Raw genomic sequence first — 21874 nt, 5'->3', positions numbered from 1 at the left:
CTTCCGTCTGGAGGTGAGCGACGATAAAATGGCCCGACCCGCTCTAGCATCGTTAAATATATCTCTACAAGTTATCTTTGCGGAATACTGACTTGCTATAAATTACTACAATTCCAACGCTTTTTATCTTTAAAGCGATGAGATAATTTTGGCCGGTGATTGATTTAAAGGAATGTGTAATAAAACCACAATTTATTCAGATAAATTGTGGTTTTATTTCGAGAATTGGGTTGACTATAATACATTTAAATCAGTTACAGCAGCACAACAGCACAGTAAACTAACCAATGACTGGAGCTTTTCTCATATGTAAATATATCGGAAATGCTTGCATCTTCGCAATTTTAAACGTATCAAACCATCATAATATCGGAGGTTTGCGTTCTACGTAGAAAATAGTTTAACTTCATTTGGGAAGTGAGTTATCCCACAGAGACACAATATCAAAGTATGAATATTAAGTGAAATGTCTTATTTGCTTAAGCTAAGGAAGACTAACGGGATACCGCGGCGCCTTCTGGGAGGCGGAGTTATGACGTCATGTTCTCGGCGAACGATCGGGGAGCTGCAATAAAGTGAATTATGCACACAACTGCAACGATACTTTGTTCCGAACCCTTGAGACAACCAGCCTGCGGTTATTTCTGCGGAATATTGCACTAGCCGCACTTTATATACGTCGCTTATGTATTATTTTAGATGAATATTTACTTCTTAAAGTCTCTCATCTTGCATGTTTAAACGATACGAAATAACATACTAATCTGTATATAAAACTTCTAATCTAGGTCAAAATACTTAATTCCTTTTTATTTGTTTCTAGTAAGGAAAAATTTGATTCTATCAAGCGTAGAGGAAGAATGTACCCCTCACTTTTATATTATCTAAGGAATCTCTTTGCTTTCCATGATAACAAAATATTCTTTACGTTTTTGTCAAAAATAACAGCCATAAAATATCAGAAATATTCGGCACAAAGTAGAGTTAGGTACAATGATTATTTTTTGTATTTACTTAATAAAATACATTATTTAAAATGAAACAAACATATTATATTCACAACTTGAAAATTAATAAATAAATAGATATCCTTTTAGTGGTTGCCTGGAAGAAATCGCTCGGAAACGATAAGGCCGCCAATCGCTCTCCTTTTCATTCAATATTATGTTCAATTTTTATATTGTAATGTCACGAAATGTTAAGTGGTAATAGTTTTAAATAAATAAATATCGCTAATCAATAATATTTTAACTTTGATGATAGTACCTTACAATTCTTAGAATTGTTAACAATGTACTTCAATGTTCTCCGCCGAATTAGATATATCTCCATTAGATAGAAAGTTATACTCGTATTCAATAAATTAGCTCGCCTTGTCTCTGCTGGCTATATTAAGATTAGTTCATTGTTAGAACGCCCACGAAATACTCGTATATGAATGATATTTTATATTTTTAACGTTTAAACCTTTTCTGTATGTTTCATTTGCTATTTTTGAATTATATTTAGACTAGACATGTATATGGAATGAATATCATTTTGCTATATTGACAAATTATAAGGCAAAATCCATTCACATAAAGTCCAATACCGAAATTCAATTGAGATTTCAAACGACTTCACAAAAGCAAGCCATAATATGACACTGATTCAGAACGGAGTGCAACAGAAAATGGCGTAGAGAAGGGAAGCCCAGTAAATACCGTAATTAGCTCTGGCCACATGCTTTGCTCTCCGCGTCATCTGATTAACTCATGTTTACTTGCGCTCTACCACTCTACGTGTCTTGCGGCTCTGTGACGCATCTAATTAGACAGAAAAGCATCTCGTTTTATAATTATGGTTCAGGTAATACGTATTGCATTGATTGGTGAAATAAAAATAGTTGTGTCGGCTTTAATACCAATTGGAGATACAAAAGCTATTCCATTTTAAACTCGTTCGGAATCAGCGTAGGGGTGTATAGCATTTTTATAAGATTGTCTATATGGCGGACGTGACGCGATTGGAAAAGGCTCTAAACGATACTATACGTTTTGTACTCGTCTACATTGTGCGTGGTTATGGCCAGTTTAGAGAAAACATGCGGTTGTTTAAAACCATCGAGAACGGAACTTGAATACAATCGTGAATCAAACACACATGAGTAATAAATATATATATATACACTCGTATATGCAAGAGGATCTCGACTATTTCAGTCAATTTAGTTGCTACCCGTAGCAGTTACATATTTAATCTTAACTTAAATCTAGCTTTTCATTAAAAAGATTAATAATAATATTAATCTATTTTGATTTTTTCTTGTTAAATAAATTTAAAAAAAAAAGATTAGAATATGTTAAAGCCCGAGACTCCTATGATCATAGATTACCAGACAACAAACAACACTTTCCTCCGCCGATCTTCCTTAAATTGGAGCTTCCGTTGAAGAGTCACAAGTTAAAAACTTTGCCAACTTTAAAGTTAGTGAAATGCCCGTGTGTTTTCACAAATAGCAGCCGTTGGTTGCAATTCGCGCCACGGGCCGATCGTAAAATGCGGCGCTGGCGTCGCCTCGCAGATGGCGCCTGTCGCCCAATAACCTTACAACATTATGCACCCGTGTTGCAAATATTTCATAGGTAAATTCATTCTTGATTGAGACTTAAAACCCAATTTTTGTTTTTTCTCAACGGCTGTATTAAAATCAAAATAACGAATTTAGTACCTTGACGTGAGCCCTTACGGCGGCCTATTTGGCTGCTTCAGCACAATTCTCGCCACGCAAGTAACCCCGCTCGCTTTTTGCTCTTGAAGTCGTACGTGCCGTATATTAAAGAACCTAATTTTATATTTTGTCGCTCACATCAGAGGTTTTGCTTGATCAACTTTTTCATGGGTCGCTACTTATTATGCGGTCATAAATTTATTTAAATATAATCTTTTACCTAAATTTTAATCGATCTTTAACCATTGCAAAATCAAATTACTCTAGAATTTATGTGTTTGTAATCCTTTAGATAATAAATTACCTAATGAGAAATTTCACTAGTATATTAAAATTATTCGTGTTCTATGTAAATGAAATGAAATTAAGCTTTTCTCGAAGGTCAACCGAAAAGACAACATTTAACAGGACAATTTATGAATCCCCAGTTCAAAACTCTCGCGGCGGCGAACACATTTTTCTTTGACAATTTCTTAGTTAAAAATGGCGGCCGTTCAGCAATTACGTCGTTATCTCAACTCTAACTGAATAAAACTCAGCGACGTTTCATCATTTTCGCGTGGCGAAGTTTTAGTTAGTTTTTGTGAGCACTCTCCTGATTTATGAGCGTTCGGGGCCTCCCGCGAGCCTCGCGTAAACGAGTTTGGTACCTTGGCCAATTATTTCGTCTTGACAAAAGCTGTTGTTCTTCAAATTTGCAATTAAAAAAACAATTAAATTATAATGTTATTCAATAAATAAGGCCGTGCAGGTATAATTTAGAATGCTTTAAACATTAGTCATTGTAGTACACTAGACTTATTTTACTATTTAGACGATAGCACTCTCATCAAAAATGGTAAAAACCCACAGCAATTTCTATTGTTTTATTATTTTACGTAAGCTGATTCTTTATCCCTCATTATAATTATATTTGATGCAGAATTTTTTAAAGGACAATAGAGATATAGTGTGATTTGCAAGCGCACCGATTGAGAAGAAAAAAAAATAGTTACGAATGGTGAGTTATATTCTCCAGGTATCAAGCTCCTCATTGTGACCATTGTTTTGCAATGTTGATTAATTTATGACCGTCATCAGAATATGATAGTTAATGAGATGTTAAGCATAGCTACTTTCGTATGTATATAGCCTTGCTTGGACATGTAGCAGGCGCTCGTATTTTAGGCATTCATTATGAATTCGAGACGATTCTTTGTCGCTATACAGAAATACATAAAACTATCGGGGTGTATTGTAAATTGTGTGATCGTACGTGGGGGGCCCTGTAAAATATTCATGCGGCGGAGCCTCAGACGGGATAAAAGGCGACTGTCTCATTCCACCTGGTGAGGTAGGACCTCACTCTACCGATAGCTAGCATGTCAATTGTCAACTCACCTCTGCGCGTCATTTTTAATCTGTTGGCAATATTTTCTCAATTAAGCTCTACTGCTGTGCGTTTTCCCAACTATTCAATTCTAAATCCACTTTCCAGTTACTATAACTAAACTCTGAAGTTGCATTTTGATTACTACCATTAGATTTTTTTTTTAAATTTGCTTTAATTTAATTCATTGAAGTCGTAATTTTAAATATTAATGAATAAATTTATAACAATCACATAGCATCGGCCTAGGTCGGTGGAAAGGTAACTTTAAAATATAACATAAGTTATGTTTATCACATTTAGAACAAATACATACTTTGAATAATGATAACTCACTTCGCTGACTGAGACATTGTAATAGAACGCAATAAAATATAACAATTTATACTCTTTTATGAGCCGTGGCCCGTTGGCAAGGCGCACGACTTTCAACTTACAGATCGCAGATTCGAATCACAGCTTGCAATCACGCACACCATCAATAAATGATTACATTAATTACATTAATTACATTACATTACATTATACGTAATTTAATACTCGCTCGATAAAATAAAGCATCTCGAGTAAGCCGGCATACCTGAGATCTTAAAGTTCAAAGCCCAGAAGGCAGATCATTTACAGCTTATAAATAAAATTAAAAATTATCAAGAATTAGATGCATACCCGTGCCGTGGCCCTACCGTAGATTTATTAACACATTATTCATTGGCCATTGATGAGTTTCATCGTACATTTCTCTCCTTATCAACAATAACAACTTCTAAGTCAAATTGTAAAAGTTAAACACAGTTTATCATAATCCTATGAATCCAAATTATGTATTTAACAATAAACTATGTACTATAAAGCTAGTTTAATTTAGCTTCATAATGGGAGATATTTTTCAGCTACGTACAGCGCAGTTGGCTTTTCGTCAGAGCAGTAATCAGCACACAGACTCGAGACTGCATGGAACTATAATTATGAGATACGGTAATTTAAATTATCCTCACTTACTATTACTTTTATCGGTAACTATTTTTGCATAGAAATATATATATACACACATTCAAAGATTACTAAGGCGACTAGCATATTTCATTAGTGGTTAGTGGTAAGCTCACCTTGATGGCTGAATTTCTTCCACAGTCCGTTTCACAAGGCATTTTCTTTAGAGATACGACCTCCAAATATTCACATTGAGAGCGTGAGCGTACTCCTCGCTTAAAGGCCGGCAACGCACCCACTAAAAAAGGGGTTTTTATGGACTGCGATAACCGCCCTTTTTGGGTGTCCCACAGGCTCATTTGCAGGGGGCAAATGAGCCTGTGATAGTTCAGCCTAATTTCAATTTAAACTAATACCGTCAAGAGCAAAATGGTAATAATGTAGTAAACCAATCCAATAGGAGTATCATAATTATCATTACGTTTAAAACGTCAGAGATTACAAAAGTTAAGCCGCGTTTAGTAATATATTATAATCATATTTTTTGGAGCATTAAAGAAACTCTAAGACCTTAAAATTAAATGTTACTTTACAGTTGATAATAATAGCGCGTCCATTAAAAGCAGATGTGAGGCTGCACTTCGTTACCATGTTTACATTATCCCTTACCTGCGCTCGCTTCTCGCTTCTTAATTTGTAACTGCAACTTAATTTGACGAAACAGAACTTTTTGCCAAAAGTCATATCATTTTTCCGTTCGTATTATTTATACGATTTCAATTCGGTGTTTGTCAAAGTATTCGTGAAATGTGAAATTGCCGCGCAAAAGCTCCCAAAATATATATATATATATATCGTAAAAGAAAAAGGTGAACCGGATCTAATACTTCTCGTGGAAGCGTATCACAAAAGTATCGCATATCAGCCGCCCATCGAGAAAAAATAGACGTATTTTATTTTTCTGATCACGGCTTAATCGTAAATATGAAGGGTTCCGCACCTTCTGGCAGCTATTGCAAAAAGAGCGCGTTCCATAAAATATATAGGGAAGTTACTGCAGACCTATTCTGAAAAAAAACACTCTGAAAATCTTGTACCGTATCTAAATAACGATATCTTTGGCTCCTTCGGAATTCAGAGCGAGAATAGAGACGGACGATTTTAACGTAAACAAGCGTTCAGAATTGTCTTATTACTTTTATATGAAGGTGTATATGTTGTACCGGTTTTATTCTGGAATTAACTGCGTCCTTGAGAATTTTTTCGACTCTGTGGATTAATTATAAGCCCAGTGACATTCGTGAGACAGTGAGCCTGATAAATAAGTACTTAGATACTACACGTCCACATTACAGCCGGTTTGTGGCGCGTAAAGTTTTTTCATTTGTGTAGGTTTTTAAAGTTAGAGGTGTTTTAAACTTGTATACAGTTTCCTGCGGTGTACAAGTCGTGTACAGGACAAAGTTGTAACTTTAATCCGAAAGATTTTTATGGAAATGGAAATAAGAAAGCAAATTAAAGTAGTAACAAACAGACTTCAGTTAAGAATTATCTTAAATATTGAAAATATAGTTAGTAGTTGTGCGAAGGATTGCGCAGAGGAGTATCGTGGGGTCGGCGTCCACCATTGGTTGTGACACCACATCGTGAGGCAACCAGGATTTCTTGAAGCCCTAAAAATAAGAAGAATGTCAGGCTTATAGCATTCATGATTATAAAATAAATAAGACTCCATACTCCTCTCGTGGTTTGGTTATTAATATTTTACCATTCATATCAACGTTGACTATAAATGAATTAAATACTAATTAGAAACGAAGACAAGAGACGGAGGTCGCAGAGGCGCGATAAATCCGCGTCAAACACAATGCCGGCTTCCATAACTTTCTGGTGCCTGTAACGAGTTTTTAACTTTCTGCGAAACCGAAAAATGTCTCTATTCTGCTGCTCCTTGAAGCGAGACACAGGGAATAGCGGCACGTCAATATCCGCCTTTTCAGGTCACGATACTAAAAAATCTAAGGCGTAAACCATAACACTAGTTCGTAGTAATCGTTAGAGAATGGTCTACGAAGGTAATATTGGGCGAAGAGTATGGCAGCGCCCAATACCCAAATATTGTTATGTATTTTAAGAACCATAAACAAACATCGGCCTTTACAATAGCACCATTAAGTACATCATTTAATCTACACTAATATTATAAAGAGGAAAACTTCGTTTGTTTGATTGTAATGACTAGGCTCATAAACTACTGGACCGATTTTAAAAATTCTTTCACCATTCGAAAGCTACATTATACTACGTTTTTCGGACACAAGGTGTAAAAAATCAACCAAAAAGTTACTTATTTTGCGTACCCTGCCTAAACTATTAAAGATAGAACCATAAAATGTTCTAAGTAATTGTAGATCTTATAAATATCTACAAAAAAGTCAGTCAGACACACTATACCTATCTATGTCGAGTGAGGCACAATAACTAATATAAATGATATACATGGTAAAACGACGTTTGCCAGTTCAGCTAGTTAAATTTTACTAGAATGTACATACGAGACACAAACGTGATTTAAAGCAAACAAATATGCAGTGTTAATTGTAAAGGCCTGTTCCCGAAGGACGAAGCCGCAGTAAGCAGCTCATGAACCGAAATAAGTGACTGAAAGTTGTGATCTCTTTAAAGCGTGACGAAAATACTTTCATCCATAATAATTCATTAAAAATAATGTTCAACAATAAGGGTAGTGCATTTAAAAGACTGTGTATTATTTAAAATTAACCTGATTTGTCCCGTTTATTGTGTGTGTAGGAACTAAAATACACTTGAAGCATGATGTCGTGCTGTATAGTAAGCGTACTAGTCGTATATCGTGCTCACCGACCCGAATAAATCCCCTTCTGTGACGCTGCAACTTTGCGTTTTAGCTAAATTGCAAATAAGCAGCACGACAACTTTTCACGGCTGTCGAAATTCACTAATTAGTATGAGATCTCTTATGCTGCAAAAGGAGTCTTACTTTGTAATTTTTTTATTTATTTTGTAATTTTATAAACATCGAAATTTATTCGTTCCAGGCATGGTTTGATGGGTTGCGATAGCTACCGAGGTGAACGCATGAGACCAACGTTAGATCATCGAAAGAACAGGAGGACGAGAATGTACAACAAAAAACGCCGCGCTGATTGCGATCTCGATGTTCTACTGATACTCAGCCTTTTCGCCTCCTAATATCTATAACTAGTTCAAGGTGAGTGGATTAAAATCTATTACTGCCAGTGTCTTAAAGAGACCATCTTTCCTTTGAACACGTGATTATGATTGTATTGAACTATCCAGTTCCATATAAATGGAAGGTATCGCAAATGCATTGTTGTGTCAATAACGAAATGAAACATGCAATTATAACATTGTCTATTGCGCTAAAACAAAAGGTTACAATGGAAAACATTTGCAAAATACAAAACAAGGCGAAAAAGCGACATGACACGACAGGACAAAGTTTTTGAGCCGTGACAATAAAAACTTTGCCGACTTTACACCTCCTTAAATTCCCTTAACTCTGCAGCCCTCACTTAATATTTCAAATGTTGTGCAAATTGCTTATTTATCCATAGCTTTCTTCCGCAATTATTCATTTTGTTTTAATTATATTGTATCTGTAATATGTGCGATATAAGGAAGTTATGAATTTTTATGTTTTCGTTTGTGTCATATAACTTTCAATGCTTTGCTTTCTTGCTGCGAAAGCTAACCCAAAAGGTTAGGTATCAGATAGAGAAAGGCAATCAAATTAAATATTTTACTTAAATACTGTATAACAGCTGAAAACTTTAATTCATAGCACTTAAAATATTATTTATGTAAGCTTTCACGTAGAAGGCTAATTAGCAGGTGAGCTCAGAGAACGACGAGAAGCTCTTGCTTTCGAAATTATTCACACTTGCGTTGTCGGGTCAAGATTGGACGTTACACAACTATTTTATACTTCGGCGGTTTTATAATAGCACCTGCGCTAAATGCAATATTAAATTACTTTTGAATAAATTTTTTTAAATAAATAATAACAGTAATCATAAAATGCTTATATAAAGTGTGCTCGTCTGCCTCCTGTAACATAAAAAAAGACAATGGGTTACCTAAAAAAAGTGAACCAAATAAACAAATTATTCAACTGAAAGACAGAAGTGCCTTTTATGAGAATAAATAAACTCTTGAGGTACTTCTTGGATTTATGGTGATCGTAAAAGCTACATAGCACACAAAATACGCACTGCCACACCACTACCTCGTACGATGCTGATCGCGATACGATTTTACGATTCAAATCTTTATTTGCGCAGATATACGCCGATATGCACCCATCACTTGCATACGTTCCTTGTTTACAATATTTAATGGAGTTGATACGAATCAAAACAATATATTATTTCTAACTTTATATTTTATCAGTTCTCGTCTCGCCTTATTTCAAGCGTTTCAAGTGTTTTCACTTTTGTAAAAATATTATATTGTTAATATTGTTACGTTTTGTAAGTTTTTCACTTTTATAATTGAGTAATTTACAAATATAGTATAAGTATAAGTGTTTTTGTTTAACAGACCTAATTAATAACGTTTATTTTCTTCACCTGCGTAAGTTTAGTTAGTGAGTTAGTCAGGATACAGCTAGTTAGTTGGCAGCAAGCGAGCAGATAGATTGTAGATGCAGATAATGCTCGGGTTAACTTAATTAACAATTATTTTACACCCTGCACTCTGCTGAATGCATTGTTTCATAGATATTACAGTAAATTCATTTGCAAAAGCCTCTCTTGCACTAAGTAGCTTATATACTAGCACTAATGTAGGCGTAAATGTTCAGAATTGTAAATTATCAATGTACTTATATTTAAACATCTATATTTTATGGTCGTAGTTTTGGGAGGACAACTTATATTATGTTAACGGCACTTTTTTCTGCGACAGTCTAAAGTTCTACGAGGAAATGCATCCGCTACGTGTAAGCAATAAGCATGCTACGAACGCTTTGGCTCAAAAGACTTTTTGAATTTTGAAGCAATTTACTTTACATGTTTCTGATTCACCGGACACCCTAAAACACTTTATTAACACATACGACGGAATGAGAGAGAAATATATAAGAGACATGGAGGCGGAAGATAATGGCACAGGAATGTCAAGGATGTGGAGGAAAATGGAGATAGGAAGGTAGAAAATCTTATAGAATTAACGATATGAATATGGTCGTCTAACGACAGGATAAAGTGAAGAACGTGAACAATGAACACTATCTGAATTATGACAAAATCAGGACAGCAGATACGCTGTAAAAAATGTCAACGACTTTGGCAAATCGTATAAACCACAAGACTTAACAGACATACATAATGTCAGCTAAAGTGGCGTAAGACCAGTCTAGTGGCTAAACCTGCATCTTTCAACCCGGAGCACCAAAACTCGACCACCCAAAGTTTTTATAGTGTGAGTAATTAATTACGGTTGTTTAGACCCAAACCTCTACGTTATGTGGTTGGAATGCCACAGGAATATAACCATTGATATCAGCGTAAATTCGCAAAGTAACATATTCCATATTTTGTGTTTTATTTCTGGACACAAGATAAAATAGAATCCAATCCAAGTAAAAAAGTCGAAAGCGTTGCTCTAAAGTCAAGTCACGCAAGCAATATAGCAATTGGTTGAGAACGCTGGCGATTTGTCTTAAAACCGGCTGATTTAATTATTCAGACCTCGTTCGCGTGATGAGTGTGTGTGTCGAAATATAAACATCGAAGAAGATATAAATGGTCAGGTGCAGCAACCGTAAGCGTCATTGAGTTTTAAGTATATATAAGTGGCTATAATCCAGCAGATAAATAGATCGTTGGAAACAACAATTGTTTTAAATATTACTTTAGCAAAGGATCCAGGAACTGTAGGCTAACGTGGAACGTACATGCTTCTGCAACGGTTTATCAATCGGTTAGCTGTTACATCGATCATATTCTTTTTGATAAAAACCACTTTGTGTAGGTAGAGAAATGATAGAAAGATATTCAACATTTAGAAAAACTTTAGCACTGCCGCTTTATAATATTATATAAAGAGTTAACGTCTTTAAAAATAACTTCATTAAAGCGCATCGACATGATCGACCATACAACAATACATATAAATATTTGATTTACCGTAGTAAAAATAGTTTAAAAGACTGATTCGCTGATCAGATAATAGGCTTATTTCGCCCTAATTAGAAAACAAAACAGGTAAATAGAAAAACGTAAGCAAATTTTTGTAGCTCTTTCACAAAATATATGGAAGAAATTTCAACAAATTTTTATATTACTATAATTTTACTATTTTCACGTGTAAGCGAATGTAGTACTCGTTTAAACAAAGAAGCAAATTTATAACTAAACATTTTTACAACTTTAGTATGAATTTTAATGCGCCGATTGTTATATTCTATCAAAGTATTAACACTCCATCAATAAGTTGTATTAAAACGACACCTGTCTTCACACAAACAAACTTTAAAAGACACTATTCCGATTCACGATATCACGAAATATTTGTAGGACTCATGTAACTTTTCTCATCGTACGACAGATGGCGCTCTTGTCAAGTGCTCGCTACATTTGTAGTAAAAAGATGGTCTTGTAACAATATTTTCTGTTGTAATAAAATTTCGTGAAGGGTTATATAGCATATTATAAAAAAGGGATGATGTTACGAGGACATCCTTAGGGAAGCACAGATGGCAGACAGCAGCAATGAACACATTGATCAGAATATGGCAAAACAATACTGTTCAGATTTCATCATCTGAACATTATCTGCTGACATGGATCACGTGTGTTCCAAATCTTGGCAGCTGAAGAGCAAAAAAAATTAAATTATATTCATCATCTTGAAGCAGAATACGAAATTCCACCCGTATCACCTCGACCTCCGTCTTTACACAACTGCGCGTTTTTCAAGGTAGTTTTTGCCGCGCACCACCACTTTGTGGAACCAGCTGCCCACTGAAGTATTTCCGAACCAATTCGACTCGAATTCGAGAATGAGGACCCCTTAAAGAAAAGAGCGTACCGATTCTTAACAGGCCAGTAACGCACTCGCGGACCCTCTGGCATTGAGGTGTCCATGGGCGGCGGTATCACTTAACATCAGGTGAGCATCCTGCCCGTTTGCCTCCTGTTCTTTAAAAAAAAATCTGCTGACACAGCTCACGAGTGTTCACGAGCTCACTAGAATAATATTGTGTATGTGTGAATAGGTGTAATTAGTATTTAAGATAATGTTGTTTAATAATAAATCAGATTTGAATATTGCTCTGTCTTATTAATTTCTCGCTTCCTCTCAAAGTGGCAAAGACCCCTTTAAGCCCTTAATTATCGTGGTGTGCCTGCCCGGTATCTTTGAGATAATCCCACCACTTATCACAGACATCCCGTACTTATTTATATATTCACTATTTATGTGTTAGGGTAGGTCTGTAGCGCTAAAGGATCCGTAGGTTTGTTAGGTTCCCTCTCATATATTTAATCATCTAGTGCAGCTTGCTCAAACATACATATATAGTTACTCCTGACATTCAATACATATAAATTTTAAACACACATTTCACAGTCCACTGACTAGCAAGCTGTACATTACTACGGGGAAGGGAGATATTACTTTTTTATTGTGATAGAAATAAAGTAAGGAAACTTCAGTTCAAATAATGTTATTAGTTAGATGGCACTTGGTAAATAAACCTTCACATTAAATAATTTAAAACATCAAAACTTCAATTGAGAGACATTTTTTTTTCAATTTGACACAAATGACAAAAGGCACCTTTAATTTTTTTGTTATTTTCTCTGATTAAACTTGAATTGGTAAACAATTTATTTTAATTTTTATAATTAAAATATCGGTAATTCCTCAGTATTTTTATTATTTTATTTCCATATTGTAGATGGCTTTGGCGTTGAAGCGTTAACGGACGCAAACGTTTAAAGGGAATTAATTCGCAATGGCGATTTAGGGTTTATTTTTAACGGAAGGTAAACTTGCAGTGAGATTACTCGCAGGTCTGATTCGAAACATTAATATTAATTTGAAGTCATTGTAATGCCTAAAATGAAACGTGCATGATATCCAAAAAAAGCGGGTAAAAAGACTTGTATGTATGTGTGTGTGTATATATCTATATGACAAGAATCAGGAACTGTCATGATCGAGTCAGTTGACCCTTGATTTTTAATGTTTGTTTAATTTCCGTTTTTCATTGAGATTCTAATCCTTTTAAGAATCATAATTTGATTTGACTTCTTTTGTTTTCATTTAATTGTTTCATAATTCGAAATCATTAGTTAACGAATAAGAGTACGAGCAAGTTCGTCGAGTGGGTCAGGGAACGCAGGACAGTTCTGATTAAGTATTCAGTGGAGCATTGTGGTGTTAAGAGGCTGGACCGAGTTGGGTCTAATAGGTTGCGATTAAAGTGAGATAGGTGCCTTGGAGCCGCTGCTAAATGTCATTTGTATCTTTAAAAGGAATCAATTCAGATTAAATATTGTACGATTATATTCGTGTCCGTTGTGCTGGTAATTTACCCACGTTTCGCCCACTAAGCCCGCTAATGTGTATGTCAGTATCGATGGAGTGGCCTAATACGTATAATAATATTTGTAAATAGATCCATTGCTCCTAATCAACGCATTTATACGATATGTTAGGTGATGTGAATGGCTTAACTTTTTTCTCTTTTACAGGTCAGCCACAAGCAACATATACCTACTACATATACTGAGGCTTACGTCTAAGCTTTTGGATGTACCGCGCGCACATTCCAACTTGGTTAGCAAAGCGCCACTCGCGCGAGCAATACAGATCATTAACAAAATTTCCATTGAGGTGGACCTATTTGTTTGTACGCTGGCTGAGTTCACAAGAGTTGCTTGCTATATTGTTAGTTATAAGATTTAGGAATTTAAGTTTAATTTTTTAATGTTTGTATGTAGGTAGTTGGTGTGGGTAATATAATGGAATTCTATCGCATTAGTTGTAACTGTTAAGATAGGAAAATTTACTGTAAATAAATAAATAAATAAATATTGAAACAAAGTCAATCATACAAATTAAACTTTATTAGACTACAATCTACCGTTTAAGTAAATTACAATAACACATCAAGTTATTGTTAGATCAGTACTCACCATACTTATAAACCGTATTTAGTTAATAAACGGATATTTAGGTACAATGCTATTTTTATTCTTCTTCCAAGCTTTTTTCACAACTCTACTTTCTTCTTTTGTACATAAATAATGAAAAAGTGTCGCAAGTAAATCGAATATAAACCAAAGTAGCTCAATAATGCTAATAATAGAACCGCCCAAACACAGTCCGAAGATACCTCCTAAATTCGCTGTAAAAAATAGGATTTTTTAAATATTTTCTCATTAACACATTTTTTTTTCAACAAACTCGACTGTCGTCATCATCTTTACTAACAAATCTGTTCTTTTGTTTACGAATTGGGATTCCTTGCATGTGTACACAGACTGTCGTTAAGAGTCATGGACATCTATACATTATCATATTCTAAATACCTTTTACGAACTTTCTGCTGAAGCAAAAGACTGTTAATGTTGTGAAATGTTTTAATGTAATAACACAAAACTAACACTATTCTGAAATAAATTTTCTTTTTATAATATAGCTTTTTCTTCTTTCCATTTAAAGACAACACTTTGTACCGTCAAAATATGCATTGTCACTTAGGTGTCCATGTGTAGAGTTTTCAAGGTCTTCATAAAATCTTATTGATTGTTCACATTCATAAATATATTTTTACACAAAAGTAGAGTAGGTTTTTCGATCAAAGATTTAAAAAAAAAATAAAGAGGGAGCTAGTCGAATTAATTACAATGCATATTCTACAACTTTATACTGAAGATTCTAAAAGAGTTTTCGGAAAATATAAGTCCGAATTTCCAATATACATTCGTATAATATGAAATAACTTCACTTCATTTGAATTGAAATTATTATGGCGAAGTTAACTAAAAATTACTGTATTCTAAAAATAAGCATGTCAACAATCTTACCCAACATCTGATCCCAAGTGTAACGGACCTTTCTGATGTATTTAATGCAGATGCTGTGAGCAAAATGAACAGTTACGCGACTGAAACCACTGTTCTCCTTTTTACGTGATTTTATTCTAAAACATAAAATCAACATGAAAACGTCTTTTCGTCATTACTCGTCTAGATACGATTGTGCAAGGCCAACTAGAATTCATCAATGAAATTGACGGTGCATGCACCATTGGAAGGGTAAATAATTCATTCACATCTAACTTAGTATAAAAAAGCCACCAAAGAAAAGATTGTAAAATGTAATTCAAACAAGACCGTAAAAGAATTCCGCGTAAGCATAGACAATGCTTAGATAGAGCCATCGATATTTCAGAACATTTCCTGCCCAATCGGTTGCGTCATCATACCACCGCGGAAACATCGTTAAGCATTTGTATCAATTTCTTGGGTTTCGATAAGAAGATATCACTTAGTATCATTTGTCTTCATTGAATGCCATTTACACAAAATGGGCGGAATAAATAAAATTCCCTTTTATTTAGTGTGACTAGTGATTTATATCATTTTATTTGCGAATTATTTTCTCCAAAATAACAAATATAATTATGTTGATATTTTAAGATTATGCAAAATGTAAGAATTTTTACTGATTTCCAATTACTTTTTGAACTGTTTATATGAAATGTTTAATATTTTTATATGATTTTTTAAATATTTACCCACGCTGCGTCATTGGCTTCGTATAGTCTGTTTTAGTCTCATACTGCACATAGTCACATGTCTGGTAGCACTCCCTCTGTGATATGATGGTGCGCATGTGGCGTTGTGCATCATCTAGAAGACAACTTTATCGAAATGCACCTAAATTGGAAGGCAAAACCTGGTGTATTCATAATACTTATATATACAATACGTGTACGAAACATCTTAGTATCTATAATAATTTTTATTACGTTGACATATAGAGCCTATGTATGTATGTGTATACTATAGTTACTTCAATAAGTAGGTAAATGGAAATATTATAATACATATAATATATATATACATATAATATATCCTTAATTTCATATAACATTTCTCACAGTTACTCTAATATTCTTCCTATTTTGATAACTAGACAAATGGTTAGTGAAATATTTTGTTCGCTCAAGGCTTGTGAGTTTAACAAACTTCACTATTTACTTAATTCACGGTTAACTTCGTATCTCTAAAGTTCAGGAACCCTTTATAACTGGAGATTGCGTATTAATTAAAGTACGTATTGAAATGGATGATCATTCAGTTTGCCTTACATCACTGTTTTATTCAGAATTTTAGCTGATAAAGTTTTATACTTAATCAATTGTGCCGGTTTACATGGACTTTAATAGTCGGTGAATCCCATTACGACCTGCGACAGCAGTGAGATAGACGGAACTGTGGGCTACGCACTTCATCCGCGTTCATACAGCATATTGAACATGAAAGAGAAGAAGTACGTAGTTTGACTATTTACTAGAGACGTGTTCATTAAACAAAGAAAAGAGATACTGAAAGGTCAAGGGGCTTCCACAAGAGTGCAACGTCTATGTGAAAGGGATAAAACCGCACACATTAACCGTATGTGCCTAGAAATTTAAGCAAGTCTCATATAAACACTAACGAGAAAAAACGGAAACCTCCTTACATAGTATATTGATAGTGTTCACAAAAGAAGGCTTGAACCTTACCTTAATAGAAGATATATCTCTCTTCGCAATATTATTTTTAACCTGTCATATCTATTAGATATATACTCGTATAACAATAAATTAGATTGATTGTTGCTTCAATGTTCGCCAAGCGTTTTTAGATTTCTTTGAAATTCCCGGAAAACTCAAACACTGGAAAAAACGAAGCTTTGTAAAGATGCACTCACCCAGTGCTTGATACACGCAGCCGAGTTTCGGCCATTTGCAGGCCGAATACAACGCTCCTTTATCATCATCTGAAAATGTATCCAGTCTTCTTAGCGACATGGCCTTTCTTAATCAAGCAGAAGCAATAATTATAATGATCACGTAACACGTGAGCTATTGATTCGAAAGTTTAAACGATAGTTGGATCATATGTGACTTCATTTGAAACTTAAACAACAACTAAATCCAAGACATCTTAAATTTGATGCAAACCGATCCCTTTTATTGCTAGAATGGTTCGCGATTCATTTAATATTTGTTTTTCTCTGTTAGTTTTTTTTCATACCTTTTTCGTTATCAGACAGCAGTAAGTAAGAAATAGAGGGTAAATCGAATAATACCGCGATTTCCTTTCTTTCGAAAACATGAAACTCGACGACCACTTAAAAGAAGGTCGGGTCGGATTATTTTAGCTTTCAACGATGTTTTTATTACATAACGATATTCCTAATATTATAAAAATCTTTCTTAATGTATTAATGTCGTTGCTGTTTGTATTTATTTAGGTAAATTGGAAAAAATAAAAAAATAGAGATATACAAAAAGCGTGTAAGCATGCGTTTACCATTAACATTTAAAACATATCAGAAGACTAGACTAGATTCACATAAAACTAACCTCATTTTCTGGAGGCTTAAAGATTTTTTCAAGGCATTTCAGTGCAAGTGAAGTAAAATGGTATACTTTCAGGAATTTGGTTTTCGGCGTATCTGTACTGTTTTCACTCCGCTAGTGAATTTTTTATGTGTGGGGCAAGGAACATTTTACTACGTAGCACGTAGTACCACACCCGTTTCGAGAGTTCTCAAATTTCGTTCACTATTATTCCCAAGGATATTGCCGAAATGCACCCATTCAGTTCAGTTTCGTTTGTGATTCCGAAGTATTAATATTAAAGTGATTAAGGTGCGGAAAGTGAATAAAAGTGAAAGACTTCTATGTAAGTGTAAAACCTTCGTAATTGAAATGGTTAGTGACAGTGTTTTAATGCAATAAAATTCCTTATTGATTACATTACAATATACCTTTGAAGAGATCTACAGCTTTGTGTATCTGATATCCCCTAGCTGGTAATAATACTTACCGACGTAATTAAAGGGCAGACAGAGACATGCGGCGACAACTTGCTTCATCAAAAGATTGCTGACGCAGTTATGGTATGTGGTGTTATCCTAAATTGATTTTCAATTACAAAACTTTGTTTTTGAAAGGAAATGGAATTCATTCGTATATGCTTATTTTCAAAAAATGAATGATGAAAAACACATTTTTATTTTTATTACTTATTTATAAACTCCGCAAGGATATCGCTAGCTTTAGGTGTCTTAGTTCTCAACCATCGTTTCTATGTAGGCAGTCTGTGTTTGCTATTATATTAATAGCAGCCACAGACTCCTTTCTTTTAAATTTCAAAATAAAATGATAGAACGGCAAAGGATTTGTATAACTCTACGCAGAAAATAAACCACTTACAGACTTTAAGAAACACTTCCTACTTCCCAGTTGTAGGTTTTTAATTTCATCCTCGGCTTCGATGACCCATACGTCGATGCTGACGTCAAAATAAGTAGCTGGGACCAGGGAAATGGGACTGTCGACGAGTGACAACTGATTCTGTTGGTCGAATATGTACAGCTGAAAATATAAATCCGACGTTAACAGTCTCAGTTAAAACAGTCACAAACAAAAATCTGCAATCCTTCCAATAAAATTTCCAATAAACCTTCTGGAAGTCCAATTAGTGTAACTGAGAAAAAAATACAATACACAATACCCAGATGAACATTTGCCTTTGCCTACCATTTCTGGAGCCTGTCCAAATTTTTATTTTGTATCTATATTTTTATTTCTCTTTAAAAAAATGATTTTTTTTGGAAATATATAGTTTCTGTTTAAAGGACGCAGCATTATTTTTTAAATCTACGAAGAATAATCTACAAACAACTTAAAAAATAAGTCATTAATTTTCACCATGACATATCCATCGCGAACAGTTCCATTGGGATAAACCTTCATACTGTTCACAATGATGTCTAGCGCCTCTAACTTGAGGACGCCTGCCGCCAAGTTTGTGTCGTTGCCTGAAAACTCGCTGAAAGCATATAATAATTTCAAACAGTATACGGAAAGGGTCAAGAATAAAAGCATATTCTGTATGAAACCTTACGTGAAATAATTAACGTCGAACTGACAGCAGTACCCGTATATGGTGAACACTTCCCGAAACATAAGCGAGCAATCGAACGTTCTTCCGCGCCATGTGCACTCCTTCACCAAATCCGAGCAGGGTTTCCTGAGCTGCAATATCATCTATTTATTTATAGTCGCCACAGGCCAGGCATAACAAAACACAGAAAAGAAAGAAACAAGTTGTACAATTTATATACCAACGTGTGGCCTCAATAATAGGTGTGGACAAGTGAAAAGTTTACAGAGATAGATATTACCAAAGGATTACAAAACAAAAAACCATATAAAGTAGCAAAATAACCTAAAAAAGTCATAAAAGAATACCCATCCTGTAACCGAACAGGCAGTCTGAAAACATTTCAAGGTTGTACGTATATGTATCAGTTCATTTATATTAGATTCATTAGCCTCAAAAAGCCTCATAGATTGAGATACGATTGCATTTAATACAATATGTAAAGTTACAAGTAAGTAAAAACTGTTACCTCGTACAGAAGATCGTAGTAGCTAAAGTGTAAGTCTTCTAAAACACTGTGCATTCGTGCCACTTCCGAATACGACGTAAAGTGTTTACTCTTTATCTGAGCGAAGCTCTTGTAGAATTTCTTTAGCTGGCTGGCGTTAAACCCTCGCAATGTCCTGCAAAGATGATTCGAAGAAACAACATTGGCGTGAAATTAAAATTATTTATATAGATGTAAATATTTTTCTAGGCCTACTTCATTGTACATGTTTTATGTATTATGTTTATGTATTATGTTAGGCCCGTTTATATTTAAACTTAGCTTTCAACTGACAATTATTACTTGCTTTACTGGTTGTAGTGAAATGAGAGTTTGTTTAGAAAATGATAGATTACAGAATATTTGTTATATTGGTTGTCGCGGGGCCATACACTTGCTGGTCGCAGACGGCCACAGCAGGAAACTGTAGGTTCTCTGTTGGAAAATGCGCCGATTCCACCTAAAATGAAAAAAAATCATCAAGTCACTTAAAATTACACTAATTATCGCTGAAAGGTATGAGAAAAACTACATCAAAATTCAAAACTTCAAAATCTCCAATTCTAAAAGAATTTTTTTCTTGTAGAGGAAGTTATTAAGCACAATGAAAACTTGTGTAAACATTTACGAGAAACTTTATTCAGTTCTGAGAGGGGCTTATTAAGAATCAAATAGAAATTTTGAAAGTGTATAATAAATGTATAGTAGTGTAGTATATAAGAATTAAGATATAATATTATATTCATTCATAGCGATAAACATGCGATTTTGATTAATTAATAACCGCTTTTTCTAAACCATATAAGTGATAATTATAGTTAGATAACTTACAACAGTAAATGTAGGATTTTTATCAAACTTTTGCCATATTAAGTTGCTGAGAATGACGCAAAGGATGACACCTGCTAAGATGATGATAGACCATAGAGCTCTTACGAGACGAGGTGAGCTGCCCGACAAGTAGTAGAACCCATGAAGAGTGCAATGACTACAGAATGAAGCGGACTTGCCGCTTACTAGTCGAAAAAAGCTTCTGTAGCCCATGATCTGAATATTATGTTACGTCGAAAATACAATTTTGGCGATAAGAATTATACATTCCCGTGTCACACACTTCCCGCTTTGCATATTAATGGGAATTGGTATATCTCCTCGGGTGAAGTTGATATACACTTAATTGATCCCAGTGAGCAAGTAATTGTTTCTAAATTAACCCGTACGCTATGCTAATTAAAATCAAATTAAGACAATATTCCGTTAATTATTAATAAATGACACATTAGAAAGGGGCTACTTCATATTTTTTTAAACTTAGCTTTTAGTTCACTCAAAACATAATTATAAAAAGTTATAGAAAACTTTTTATTCATTTATAAAGTTTCCTGTATAAGCTGATTATTTATAACCAGTCACATTCTTTAATATTTGATTTTATATTATCCTATATTTTCTATGTTCGAATCGCTTAACAGTCAATGAATAGCGTGGTAACGGGATTCGCTTAACGTAATATGATTTTACGAATACATAAGAAATATTAAGTCCACTACTATCACCGAACTGCAATAAATTTCTCAACGTCTCAACAACTTTCTCATATGTCTAGACAACCAATATATGTCGATTCAAAACCTTTTTTAAATACTTAATTTTTTTTAAATATAGAGAAAACATTGTCGTACCGACGGGATCAACATTAAATGTTTAATAGTTACGAAATCCATGGGCATTTTGTATAGGTTTTTTGTCATTGAACAACATTCGATCTGACTTTGTTTTATATATTAATATGTTCTTCCCATGTCCAATAAATATATTATGTCGTTGAAGAACGACCAAAATCAGGCTGTGGCAATCGAGGAGTTGGTTGTACTTTATTATAAAACAAAAAAACGAGATGCACATGCATTACTAAGTTGAAACATATCATTGATATGCAGAAGAAACAGTGTTGGGTATAGGCACACCCGTGTGGGACATCAGGGTTCGCAGGTTTGAGATCGGAGCATGCTCCGTCATTGTCGATCAGCGTAAAGCTAGAAATCCAATTGCATAATTTCTCGGGGAGCCCATGGATGATGATGCTGCAGATTTGGGGGATTCTATCAGGCCAGTTTGACTTATGAATGTCTCAC

The 21874-nt window shown here is 34.4% G+C and overlaps 1 protein-coding gene across 1 annotated transcript; it reads right to left on the bottom strand.

Moving 5' to 3' along the window:
- Nucleotides 1-14236: 14236 nt before the first annotated feature.
- Nucleotides 14237-19275, bottom strand: LOC123690024. Its single transcript, XM_045632468.1, has 6 exons — nucleotides 19214-19275; nucleotides 19018-19138; nucleotides 18543-18681; nucleotides 15835-15940; nucleotides 15113-15228; nucleotides 14237-14430 (listed from the first exon to the last, which is right to left on the bottom strand). The coding sequence occupies exons 1-6, from the start codon at nucleotides 19273-19275 to the stop codon at nucleotides 14237-14239; spliced, it is 738 nt and encodes a 245-aa protein (XP_045488424.1).
- Between the last annotated feature and the right edge of the window lie 2599 nt (nucleotides 19276-21874).

The sequence above is a fragment of the Pieris rapae genome, chromosome 19, assembly GCF_905147795.1.
Source record: "Pieris rapae chromosome 19, ilPieRapa1.1, whole genome shotgun sequence".
NCBI lineage: Eukaryota > Metazoa > Arthropoda > Insecta > Lepidoptera > Pieridae > Pieris > Pieris rapae.
The sequence above is the reverse complement of the archived record's forward strand: the minus strand, read 5'-3'. Positions and strand labels throughout refer to the sequence as shown.

Coding starts and splice junctions, on each gene's coding strand:
- LOC123690024 (XM_045632468.1), bottom strand. CDS start 19,275: ATGTTTCGGGAAGTGTTCACCATATACGGGTACTGCTGTCAGTTCGAC. Junction 19,139..19,213: donor TTCGACGTTAATTATTTCAC/GTAAGGTTTCAT, acceptor ATATGCTTTCAG/CGAGTTTTCAGGCAACGACA. Junction 18,682..19,017: donor TTCGCGATGGATATGTCATG/GTGAAAATTAAT, acceptor TTATATTTTCAG/CTGTACATATTCGACCAACA.